The following is a 13,079-nucleotide window of genomic DNA, read 5'->3' as shown; positions in this document are numbered from 1 at the left end:
ATTTGCTTCGCCCTTCGAGCGAAACTGTAATTGATAAAAAAAAGCACACATTTTGTAAACGCAATAAAAGACCAATCATGCATTTGCAAATGCGCGGCGAAGCCGCCCCTGCTTCTTAGGAGAAACGTTTTACTTTCGTGCTATGACCGATTCCTCTCAAAACGGGATCAATCAATATTTTTCCTCACTCAGTCCCTCTTCCGAGAATAATTGGTAGTATATTTATTTAAAGGGGAGTCGTGGTCTTGCGCCACGAAATATGAAACCTACATCATATTTAGTGCGATTCTTTATTGTGGATTTAGTGCATGCATAGACGGCTCTTTCTTTTTTCCTTGAGCAGTTACAAAATTTACACCTCGTGCCTTTGGTGCATGCTGCGCCTTGAAAATTGTTTAGCCGAACATCCATCTTTAAAGGGCTAGCCAATGACGGTGATAAAACGGGCGGAGCGCCACTTGGATTAACTCACGAAAATGAAAAAAGGAATAGTATCGGAGTAGAATCGTTAAATTATGCAAATAGGGAGTCGTGTTTTGTAGCCATCTATTTCATTTTCCATTCTTCTTTCGTTCTTTCAGCGCTCACCACGTGACTGTACTCATACGCAGCGCTATTAGGTTTGCGATATAATTAATCTTGTCCTTTATTATTAGCTCCAGCCCCATGGCGGCTAGCTGAATGGCTGTGAGATGATGTTTTGCTGATGTGCGTTAGGTCGCGTGTTTTCATTATTTGGCCATGGCGGCCACTTAGCAGAGCATGGAATTATAGAAAAAAATCACTCAAGCAGCCGCGGATAATCAAAACTAATCAAAGCCCCGCACCCTTTACTGTGAGGTCGCTCACAGCCTGAGTGTTGCTTTGATTTGATTAACCAACTCTAGCGTTACATTCGCACGGTTATTGCTAGGTTTGCCGACCTTTGCTCCAGCTTCGATTTCGCAACAGGGTCATAATACTAGACGAATACAATGCTAATTTAATTCTAGATGGATTCATAGCCAGTTTATCAGTGATTTCAGCTCCGTTCCACTTGTGCTCTGTCACCTGAATCGGTTGCTAGCCGGCGTGTATGATCAGAATGGAGTATAAATTCAGGGGAAAGAGAAAGTGCTGTGCAGGAGTCATAGATTGCAATAATTACCGCTTGAAGATTGCATGTGCAGGAAACCTGGATGACTTATTTGTTTATTTATCACTTATTTATCACTTTACAAACAGTAGGGGGGATATATTACAGTGAAGGGGGAAACAAAGGAAAAAAAATACAGGTGAGTTGTCATGTGCATAAAACCCACACACGAAAACAAACACTGCAAGAATGATCCACAAAAATAGAAAGCGATAACCTTAGCATGAACAAAACATACGTCACAGGGCCTAGTAATCACACAAATTCACTTTTTGCATTCGATAAATTCATTTTCGCATTAATTGCATCGCCCACGTGAATGTACTACTAGAGCAACGAAAAAAAGTTATCATTTTTGGTGGCGGTGGCAACTTCTCGTAGTAGTACGTTACAATTCGAAATTGTTCGGGGAAAACTGATACACTACGTCTTAGCTAGTTGTGCACCTTATTTCTTTAATTTTGTTGACATGGTCTCGTCGTAAAGAAACGCAATCAGGAGGAAGTAGGTACGTTTCACGCCGTATGCCTGCTTGAGAATGAAAAAAAAAAGTTATGCAAAAAATTTCAGTCTTAGCATTTTCCTACGTTTCCCTAATAAAATTGAGCCAAGGTTCTCCTTAGCACGCGCTATTGGCCTCGAGCTCCACCACTGGAAACGGTGGCGCCACCGTCGGCGTGACGTGCTATAAGGGATCACGTGGACATAGCGACCGCGTCGGCTGCTTCGGGAGCGCCGAAGCGAGCTGAAAACGAGTTTAAATTCCCTCGTACGCTGCGTCCCTCATTTAGTGGCGAGATTTTCCCGCTTCGAGTGTCTCCTTTACAACGCTTGAAAGCACTACAATAGGTAGTGGCTGCCTTTGAAGGCGCGCAACGTGGTAGGCTACTGCTCGGTGCCGCAGTGCCGGACGTAGGCAACGAAGCTCTGTGTCAGCCTTTTCACATGTAGTCGTACGACAAGAAGCTGCGTGAATCTTGACTCGCGAAACATAAAACCGGCAAACAGTCATCGGCTACAACTCGGGTATGCAGCAAGCGCAGACGCGAGGAAGATTTCTGCTACGGCGCCGGGTCTGTAATGTTTGAAAAACGCGCACTGAGACGCTCGCCCGAGTCCGCTGCCCGACTAATGCCATGACGGTTTGGTCTATGAACTTCTAGATGCTATATATACTGGCAAGTTCACTGGAGTGGAAACGGAGCGGTAAGAAGCACATTAAAAAAAAGCATGGCATATGGTCATGTTTGCGTTATGAATTAATGCGCTGGATTACAAAAAAGAAGCAGCGGGAAATCGCACACTGAGAACACCGATAAACATACAGTGCGACGCTACTCGAGAAATAATATTGAAACGTCCAGGAATATAGAAGAAAAAAAAAAGATTGAATCGTCGCGACGGCACATCACAGTCCCCGTAGGCGTCGAAGTCTCTACAATGAAATTATTTTTGAACCCTCTGATAGCGCCCACGCAACAATGGTTGCTTGTATACTGTCAAATGCTCATATTCTGCGGTCTAAAGCTCATGGCATGGTGCGAAAACGCGCACGCGGCGAAAGCGAAACAGGGTGCGGACAAACATGCAGACGCGCAGTCGGTCGCTGCGAACCTGTGCGATCGCTGCATTCAGGCTTCATTCTATTACGCTCCATTTAGTTATAAAAACACTATAAGAACATATTTCACATAGTTTGCTCTCAGCGTTTGCCTACCTTTCACGCAAAAAGCCGGTTCGGGAGGCTCCATCGCGGCGACCGCGCGCAGTGGCGTTCACTGTACGTATTCGGTAGAGATAGCGTCTGTAAAGGATTCTGTACTTTCAGTTTGCCCAAGATTATTATTTAGACAGTAATAAACTTCTCTCGTTTCGAAAGTACTTACAGAAATGTCCAGGAGAGCTCCCGCGTGGTGTTTTCAGTGAGCGCTGACAGCAAAACCTATGAGGAGCGCTCCGCGTGATCCCTCATAGTACGCCAGCGAGGCGCTTCCGAAAGATGGCGACTCCGTAACTCCTCGCCGCCAATACAGAGCTGTCTTGCGTAACCCCTAAATTTCACACTCTTTCTATTCGCTGAATGTCATTTTTGAGTCAGCGATCCAATACGGCAAAGGCGTAATCAAGTGTGAACCCAATATATGTTATGTACACTACACTCTTAAAAAAGTTTACACCATTTGGGGCTTGTTTTGTCCCACAACGATAATCATCATCTGTCTTGCCCACATTTCCTTTCTTTAACGCTGCGAGCCCGGTACTTCCACGCCACGAACGGAATGCGCGTTATCAGCATGAGAGCATTCTCGACAGGAAAGTAGCGAGCGCCGAGTTTTGAAGAGAGGAAACACAAGCAAGGCAGATGACGATTATTGTAGTGGGACAAGATAACCCCTAAAAGGTGTATACTTTTTAAGAGTGTAGGAGTTTAATTTCTGAAGGAGGCCGCTTGGTATTTCGACAAAGGAAACCTAATGACGGCATATTTTGCAAGGTCGATTCAAATAGGTCGCGAAGCTTCGGGCGAAAAGCGGTTCAGTACAGATTGTCACCGACATCAGCATGGGGGGTTATGGGAGAAGCGATTGAAGCGCGACTATGTTTGGAGGGAACAAACATTGAGAAAGAAAAAAAAAGCGTTTTTTAATTCAAATGAGACACAGTTATATTCATTCAACGAAAATAAAATTCCTAGTCAATTTTATATATTCGTGACGAGTTAAGAAAATATAAGTTTAATTTTATTATTATTAATAAATGCATTTCTTTTCAGCGCCTATCGCTAGAGGGGCCGTTGACGCCACTATCACTCACAATGCAATGCACGTCTTGAAATGGGCTGAAAGGCGCACTCGTAAAGGTCACCTGTTGAAATACGCCCCCCTCACAGTTTGTGCTTTCTTGCTTGTCGAAGTTTGTGTGGATTTGGTGGCGCGGGTAGCTTCATCGCTTCTTAATCTGTTCAATCAAAAGTAGTGAGTTACGACCGCCAGATAATTGTGTAGTTGTTTTCGTGCGACTGCGCTGGCCGACGGGCTTGGCATCCGACAATAGGATGAGCACTTTACACCTAAAGCTTTCGTCGGCCTCCAAAGAAAGTATGTTCTGTGCAGGGATGCGATTTTGACAACCGTATGGCTGGCCTTTTCCTGCATCGCTTTCCACGCTGAAAGCTCGGAACGCCCATCAAGTCGAACGGCGGGGCATTTGAATATATAGCTCCAAAGGAAGGACAACAAAACAAATTTCGCGCCTTCGAAAACAAATTGACGTCACTTCTGCTTTTAACGGACATGGCGTCACATTATTTTTTCTTCCGCCGGAAGTGTTCCCACCACATACAGATGGCGCTAAGCCCCATGAACCGCAGATGGACCGCCATGTTTTGAACGTATGGGCTCCTATGGAAGCTTCGCTACCAGGTATATTTACCTTGTATTTTGGCTGTAACTTTTTCAACGTGGCGATACCATGATCAGTTGGGGGTAAAGATGACGCCAAGGTATCTGCACTCGAACACGGAAATTAGCTCAATAGTGTTTAGGAAGTACTTGTAATCGTTGGCTGGTCGCTTTTTGTAAACGACATTGGCACTGTTTTTTTTTTGCAAATTCATATGCACGCCCCAAGCGCTGCACCACTAAACTACGCTGTTCAATTCATGTTGAAAAATGGCACAATCTTGTTGATTAGTAATAGTGCGGTAAATCACACAATCGCCTGCGAACAGGCGTACATGGTAAGATAGACCAGCATCTATATCATTCATATAAAGGATGTTTAGCGAAACGAAATTTCAAAAAAAACACGCGGCTTCATATTTCTTCGACGCAGACATCGCTAGTACGAAGGTTATACTTTTCTGTTTTTGTTTCTATGGCCGTATACAGTACAGCAATGAACTGAGCTAGTTGGTGGACGTTCATGACTGTATTGAGCTTAGTGCTACACTGACGGAACTAATGGTCGAACATAAGGAACAAAACGCGGACGTACGTACGTTGTGCAGCGTACGTATTGCGTCACGTACGTCCGCGTTTTGTTCCTTATGTTCGCCATTAGTGCCGTCAGTGTAACACTAAGCGCAATAAAATCATGACCGTGTACAGTACTGAGCCGTTTGCGAACGCCTGCTCCACACCAATCGAAGCCAAAAACGAGCTGTGAAGGAAGCCCGACGTATAGAAAATGTATTCCTCTTCAGATACCCTTTATGCACTAGTCAATATTTAACCGTTATTCAGAAATCTCTCTCGACCTCCGTTAACCCTTTTGCCTGGAAAAAGGCTAAAATTCTTTCACTATTCAAATCTGGGAAGAAACAGTCCTCGCTAAACTACAGACCCACCTCTATCACATCTCGTTCTTGTAAAATATTTGAACACGTAATTTACAAACACATCATTGAATTTCTAGAGTCTAATAATGTTTTATCTGATGCTCCACCCGGTTTTGTACATGGATTTAGCACCACAACGCAGCTCAATGAATTCACTCATGATATCATCCAGGTCATCGATGAAAGAGATCAAATTGATGCAGTATTTATTGAGTTTTCAAAGGCTTCAAATTTATTGAGTTTCAAAGACAGTGTCACACTCCAAAGTGTTGAAAAACCTCACTGTTCTTCTTAACAACCAAGCATTAGGCATCGGATTTCTTCTTCTTTATCCAAATCTGTCTCAGTAAGTACTCTTTAGGTTTTCTCAATCTTCCACTTGTATTGTAACGTCTGGCGTACATGAAGGTTCAATATCAGGTCCGCTTCTGTTCTTTATTTTCATAAATGATCTGGCAAGTAATATTCCTGTTAAAATCCGCATGCACGCAGATGATTGTGTTTTGTATCATACGATTAAAACACCTCACCATCACATTATCCTTAATGATTCATTTGCATCATTTCAATCATAGTGTGAGACTTGGCAGATGTAAGTCAACCTCCGTAAAACTGTGTCTATGTCATTTACCAAACGTTTCTCCGTTTACCTATTCGTATAATGGCCGCCCTCTAGGAGATGTTTCACAGTATAAATATCTAGGTCTTCTATTAACTCAGGATTCTTTTTTCGGTCGCGTCACATCGAAGTCATGTGCACCCGTGCGCTTACAAAGTTAGGCTATACTAGCAACGCATATTACGATCAGCCCTATTTAGCTCACGACTCCTCACTTATAAAACACTGGTTCGTCAAATACTGGAGTATGACTATGTCGCATGGAACCCCAACAAAATATCTGACATCAACATAATCGAATATGTCCAGAAGAAGGCTGTACGCTTCATTTATCGTTGCTTTCACAAGTATTTTTCACCCAGTTTCCATCTTTTTAGTTTTCAACTTATCAGTCTCTCATATCGTCGTCACATTGAATCTTTGACGTTTCTTTATACTCTAATTGACTCCCCACGATTTTCCATACTTAGCAAATACATCGCATCCGCTAGACGCACAACCACCAGGCATCACCATGAGTTGAATATGTCAACTTTTAATCATCACACTGATGCGTATAAATTGTTTTTTTTGTCCGTTCTATAGAATTGTAAAATGCTCTGTCTGGCTACACAAGATTTTTATCAGACGATGAATTTATATTGGATATTAATAATCATCGGTGTTCAGTGCTTTTTTTATGCTTTCCACGTATTGTATTCCCCACTCCTGCGATCGATAGCCCTTCGGGGTTGCAGTTTGTTGAAATAAAGGAAATAAATGAGCTTCAGACGACGTCTAGCGCTATTCGAAAATGTCATTTGCGCGTTTTACTTTTTTCTGCTTGGCTTTTGTGTTGCTAGGCGCACCGCACTTTTCCTGCTATTCGCCATCTGTGCGGAATGCGCGTGGTTTCAGGCAAGCCGGGTACGCGCGGACCCGCACAAGTTGTGTCGGCTTACATATGGGTACGGTGCGCACAAAGAAAAGCTTCAGCACCTAGGAATATAAAATTTTAAGCAAGAGCCAGACGCGACATTTGGTCAAAACACCAGGGGGGACAAAAAACATTTTATTCATGGCATTTTGTTGCTCTCGCTCCACGGAATGAGGTAACTTAAGTCACATCATAACCTACAGTGGTATAATTGTTTGACTGCTTTCTAATGACAAATATTTTGTTTGGTTTGTGTTCTGTATTATCAAAGTAGGAGAAGCATTTAACTGGCTCATGTTCACTGGAACAATGAGTTCCATAGAATTACAAGAAGAAACTCTGGCGCTGTGATGGCTCAGCGATCATGAGAGGGATGGGTAGTACATGGATCTGTCTGATGTTTGCGCTTGGGAGTTCAGACGCTCTTGTGGCTTCGTGGATTACGCTTTATCAGGGCTTAAATTGGCCTAAATTTGAAAGCAAGTTACTATTTTTTTAATGCAGAGGTTAATAAGGCTCTGCAAGCACGCGTAATCACTGGTAACTTGAGTAATTACACTTGTGTATGCATCCGTCACGTAAGGGTTCAATATCAGGCTTCTGTGGTGGAGGTCCTGTCCTCGAATCCTGTTGCCAGACAATTTTAATTTGTCTTCAATAATTTACAACGCAGGCCTTTTTAAAAATTGATCACTTTGCAATGTCACGAAGGCATTTAAAGCCAGAAGGCAGAAGTTTAAACAAATCCATGAACTACCCATCATTCCTGTGCTGTCTCAACCGTCCTGCTTGCCGCTCGCGCAGAAACTAGCGCCACAGTTCCCTCTAGTATTTGTATGAAACTATATGCACTGACATGCGTACCTTCAGTACAAGCGTACTACAAGTGTACAAGCGTTTTGGTATAGCTGTCCCTTTCTACGACTAAACTTCTCATACCTAATCTTTAATACTGAAGCCGAAGAAGTGAAGAGTGCTCTCGACAACTCAGAAGAACTGTTCCCGATTCCTTTCTCAAGACCGGACGCCAAGTGCGTTCTCTGAAATATGCTACAATAGACGGAAATAAACTGATACCATGCGCTACTTGAAGCACGCAACGCGATTCAACCTCCAATTAGGCATTAGGAAAAGTAATTGATCACGTAGCGCGACGTGCCGCATGTTATAAGACCCGAGCCGTTAGTCTTCTGTACCCGTGATATAGGACACTTAGATCGCTCTTTCACCTTTCGCTGTGCTCGTTCGCTCGGTTACACCGACGGTCAACGTAGGAACGGGCACCTGAGAGCAGCGCTCTAAGAAAGTAGCAATAAATAAGATTGTCGAGAGAACGGCCTTCAACGTAACCCCTGCGTCAACGAGAGGTCGCTTCACTGCACGAAAGTAGATTGCAAGATGGCGAACTTAGGCCCAAATCTGGATCCCCGAGTGAGTAATATACAGTAACTCTAATCATTTGTACCCTCGCGCACTAGGATGTGTTTATAGGGCATTTATCCGCTGCATGGTAGCAAGCGCTGGCGTGGCTCAGTGATGGAGTAGATGACTCCCACACAGCGGACCTGGGTTCGATCCGGGAGGAAACAGTTTTTTTTCTCATTCCCGGTGTTAGCTGCTACGGACACCGGACACTGGCGGCGGCGACGGGCACTATCACCAACCGAAACGGCTGTTTTAATAAGCACATTACAGCTTACGCCATAAAAAATTAGAACAGGCTGCGATGTGACGCAGGCTCCTTGAATAACATTCCGACAGAAACTATCTCAGAATGACTGCAGTTCCGCGATGAACATTCAGGTAATATAGTGACACATCGCTTTGCGACCGCCGCATCGCATCGTGTATGAGGCGCGTAGTGACCGGGCTCATCTCTCGTGCTTCCCTTTGAGCACAGCGTGCCATCTGGAGGCACTGGAGCGAAGTCCACGTGTAGCGCCTGTCCCACGTTGGAGCCACAGAGGTCCATTAAAGGGAGGGACATGCCCAGTGACCCAAGTTGATGCGATGGTTGGTTTTAAGTCCGGCACAGCAGCCCGACCCATTAGACCACGGACTGCCCAATGACCGAAGTTGGCGTGAAAGAGGTCAGGTACAGACAAACAGAAAAACCCACCGCAGGCTGGGCGAAGTTTCCAAATAATGTTAATTGCATTTAAACAAGTGAAGTTTTTTAAATGTACATTCCTTGGTAGTCTTAGTTTCGTCAACATATCTGGCGATCTCATGGGTGAGACTGTCTCGAGTCTCAAGAGGTGAATGAAAAGAAAAGCAAACAGTTTGAAAATTTCGACAAGCTGCACGGTGCTGCTGGCCATGCAGTGTGGAGTGTATGCAGTTAAAACAGTTCTTAGCTGGTAACCAATATCTAGTGTTCCGAGACTTTGGTTCCATTCATCATATGGCTGCGCACTAACGTATTGACGTATTACAGTCGATTTCAGGACACTGCTGCATATGCGGAGATGCAAAAGTGGATCTAGCTGCCCTCAGAGGACTATACTTTTCAGAAATTACCTGCAAATATATTTTACAATGTCCGAGGCATCAACAATGGCAACGAAATGCGCCCTCGTTGAAAAGAATGGTCTGCGGAGTTTCCACATTAACATCGCTTTCCACACGGAACAGACAAGGCTTCTACATCAGCTTCCCCGTCGCACTTGGACAACGTTTCAGCGACTTTGTTTGAACGCTGCGTTCACCAAGAGCTTCCTGTGCCGCCTTTGGATGACCACCAGCCCATATTTTGGCAGCTCGGGCGCGTAAGAAAGTGTGAAACACACTATGTCGGACTGTCCGGGTGACATGGACCAGAGAACGTGTTATTTCAGTAAAATGGGTTCTGTTTCCTTAGCACTGTCAGCTCTAGAAAAAATACTAGGTCCTATGCCTCCTTCAAGGCAACGTAAAGCTTTAAATTTTTATATTCCTTGAAGATGCGAAGCTCTAGCCTGTTTACATAAACAACGTCACATTTATCTCGCCTGTATATACCATGATCATACATTTTCTTGCTTTTTTTCTTTACCTTTCGCGCCCTCTCCTCCTAGGGCCGTTCTGGCCCCGTTCCCCTTCCCTATGCAGAATACGTGCAGCTACCTACATAGTATATGGCGCCAAAATTCTCTGCATTTCAATAAAGATCCTTCTGTCGGTACGTTTTTATTTTTTTTTGTATTGGCAATACTCTCAAGGCTCACACAAGATCATAGAGAGGAGTGGGAAGACATGATGCGATTGTGGCACACTTTCGTAAAGTTGGTACTGTCAGTGATAGCCGTGATGGAGGCAGGGAGGTTGTAGTTTGATTGTTTAAACGTGTACTATTACAGAAAGTGCTTATGCACAATTGTGGTGAACTGTACCCGCGACCGTACTTAAGCAATACTCCTTTCATTTTTATTTATTTATGTCGTTCGTCATACGCACAAAAAGCAGTGCCCCACCTCGGCAGAATCGGCCACGTAATGTAATTATATGACGTAAAATAAAAAAAGCATCGCGGAAGATAAGAAATGAATAGATTAGAAAGAAAAAAGTAATTTTTGGACATGGTCATTGCGTTAAGATGCCGTTAATCTAGAAAGCGGTCTGTGCTAGGTTTTTTTTTCTGTCCTTTGCGTATTTGCAGCCACGGGCGCAGAAACCACAAATGTTTCTGTGCCCGGCCGCTATTGGAATGCGACCTTCGAAGCCGTGAGTTGAATTCACGTCATTTTACTCAATACGGGCATGTCATAACCACTGTGACACCGCGGAAAGTCATGCGGGCGTCACTCATTGTGAAGCGCACACAATAATTCATTATGAGGGGCTACAAAAATAGCTCTAGTTTCACTGTGCCTACTTTGCCCAGAGATGCACATTTAGGACAGCCTAAGAAGCTACAGCAAGTGTTTGGCTCATAAAGATTGGGCTTGTGCCAGAGGACGGTAGCGTACACCTCTCATCATGTCGAGCTGTCCGAAGTGCCGCAGTAGCAAACGTAGATGCCCCAAAAGAGCCTGTGGCATTTGTACTGCAAACTCTTCGTGGCGTTCAGGAGGTCCTTCACCTCTCCGGCAGCCACAGGGTGGGCGTAGATAGCTGTTTTGGAGTCGCACGGCGAAAACATCTTCGGATCGTATGCTCCAAACAGATGCCTTCTAGCGACACCAGCGCGTTCGGCGCACATTCCAGTCAGAAACATGTCTTCCATGAGGAAAGGCTTGACGTGGCCGGTAGTTCTGTAAAGTAAACCCACCACACGACCTCCTATAACGTACATGCCGCCAGTGATGAAGTCTGGCGCCACATCTTTGGGGAAGTCTTCGTAAGGGATGTACCACTTGCTGTTTCGGTTGCGTTGCGGAATGGAGCCATGTCTGATCTCGCCGTAGATGGAGTCCTCAAATTTCCCATCCATAGCCATGTAGAAGTTGCTCAGGTTCGGCAAAGAGTCGTCGTCAATTTTGACTAGAAATCTGGCCTGCGGACAGTGAAGCGTTGCCCACCGAAGCATCATTACAGCTTTGAGCGATAGGTTTCGGTAGGCGTCCCAGAAGTTCTCTTGCACAATATCTCCGTAGCGCTGTGACTCGATCTCTAAGGCGCTCTGCAACTTCGCGGTGCTGGGTTTGCCGAAGAGGAAAAGCACCCTGTTTCTCGAGGACCTCTTCGCGTCCCCAGCCCATGTGTGCCTGATAGCCTGGCGAGCTTCGGCATGTCCTGCTGCTGAGAAGACGAGAAACAGGTAGTCTATGGGCACGTGGGGCAAGCACACATTCTGCGGGTTGATGAGGTACTTGTTTGGTTTGTTGTACCGCCGCTCCGTATGGAGGCTCTTGTTCGCGACGGTCGTGCTTGGGAACCATCGCAATGGCGTGTCTGATGTAGGTACGCTAGTGAGTGGAGTGGGAAGTTGAAATATGTATATAATCAGCGTTAAAATTACAGCACCCGCCGTTATTTTGATGAGAGTTTCACTGAGGCGTCTTTGTCGTTGCAGGAGGAACACCTGGAAGAGAGAAAAAAGAACGTAATTTCAAACGGAGCTGAGAAGGAGTCGACCAAATCATTCATAATGCTGAAACGTTACTGTGATCTCAATAGCTCGTCGCAGATTGGCTTTCCCAAGCCGATGCATTATTTGCAGACTTACGACAGACTTGGCGAAGATGTATAAGATTTAGTACTGAAAACCGTATTTATAGAAAGCACTAGGGAAACGTGCACTAGAACAACGCACGTGCGGCGCCGCGAATACAGCTTGTTGTAAAAGAGATTCGAGGCATATTGTGTTTCTGTGCTTGCAAATGATCATGATGTTTATTGGAGTCCCCTTTGAAACAGGGGGCCGGAAAGTGGTGACCTAACCTGCTTTACTTAATGAGGGTTGGCTGCATCTGTTGCAGCTAACACTTAGCCAACCTCCTTCTTGAATCTTTCTTTCTTCATTAAAATATCTGTTTATCTTGTAGTGTTGGTTATGGTTCTAACGTCTTTGATTCTAACAACCTATTCCATCCTTTTTTCCACCAATACTGTAAAAGTATCTTGATTGTCTCGACTGCTGAGAAGTTAATGCTTCCATCCACTTTGAATCTCAGCGCTTCTGGGGAATGGACGTTTCCTATGAATCTTGCTGGGAAAGTAACATAGCCGCAGGGGCCAGGAGAAGTACTTTTCACACGATTGGAAAACTGATATGCGATCCTAGTGTCAGTAGCCACGCAATGGTGCTAATTAGATTTGTTATTTTACTTAAATATTGAGACAACAAAACACAACAAATAACTTGTTTTCCGAAATGCTCCGTTCACGATAATACGGTTGCTAAAAAATAAAATAATTATCTTGAGCGCTCTATTTTCAGCAATTTTTGGCTGTCTCCGAAGAAACACCAGGCATATCTCGATCAGGAACGTCACGAAATCGTCCTGTATTGCATCGTGCTTGAGAATATCCCATAACCATTACCTGTCTGCGCTGTCCTAAGCTTCCTAAATATCTAAAAATGCTATCCATAAAGGTCTATTCTTAGCTACTGAAATCTCTATGCCCTGAGACAGTACACTAACAACAC

At 44.5% G+C, this 13,079-nt stretch overlaps 1 protein-coding gene across 1 annotated transcript in view; it reads right to left on the bottom strand.

Annotated features, from left to right (window-relative positions):
- Window positions 1-5,693: 5,693 nt before the first annotated feature.
- The window catches only part of LOC142582939 (beta-1,3-galactosyltransferase 5-like), a 30,136-nt gene continuing 22,750 nt past the window's right edge, over window positions 5,694-13,079 (bottom strand). The window contains exon 3 of the mRNA XM_075693087.1: window positions 5,694-12,011. Within this exon, the coding sequence (XP_075549202.1) occupies window positions 10,965-12,011 (1,047 nt within the window). The 3' untranslated portion in view covers window positions 5,694-10,964. The remainder of the gene's footprint in view (window positions 12,012-13,079) is intronic.

The sequence above is a fragment of the Dermacentor variabilis genome, chromosome 5 (assembly GCF_050947875.1).
Source record: "Dermacentor variabilis isolate Ectoservices chromosome 5, ASM5094787v1, whole genome shotgun sequence".
NCBI classification, from domain to species: Eukaryota; Metazoa; Arthropoda; class Arachnida; order Ixodida; family Ixodidae; genus Dermacentor; species Dermacentor variabilis.
This window is presented reverse-complemented; position numbering and strand designations above follow the sequence as displayed.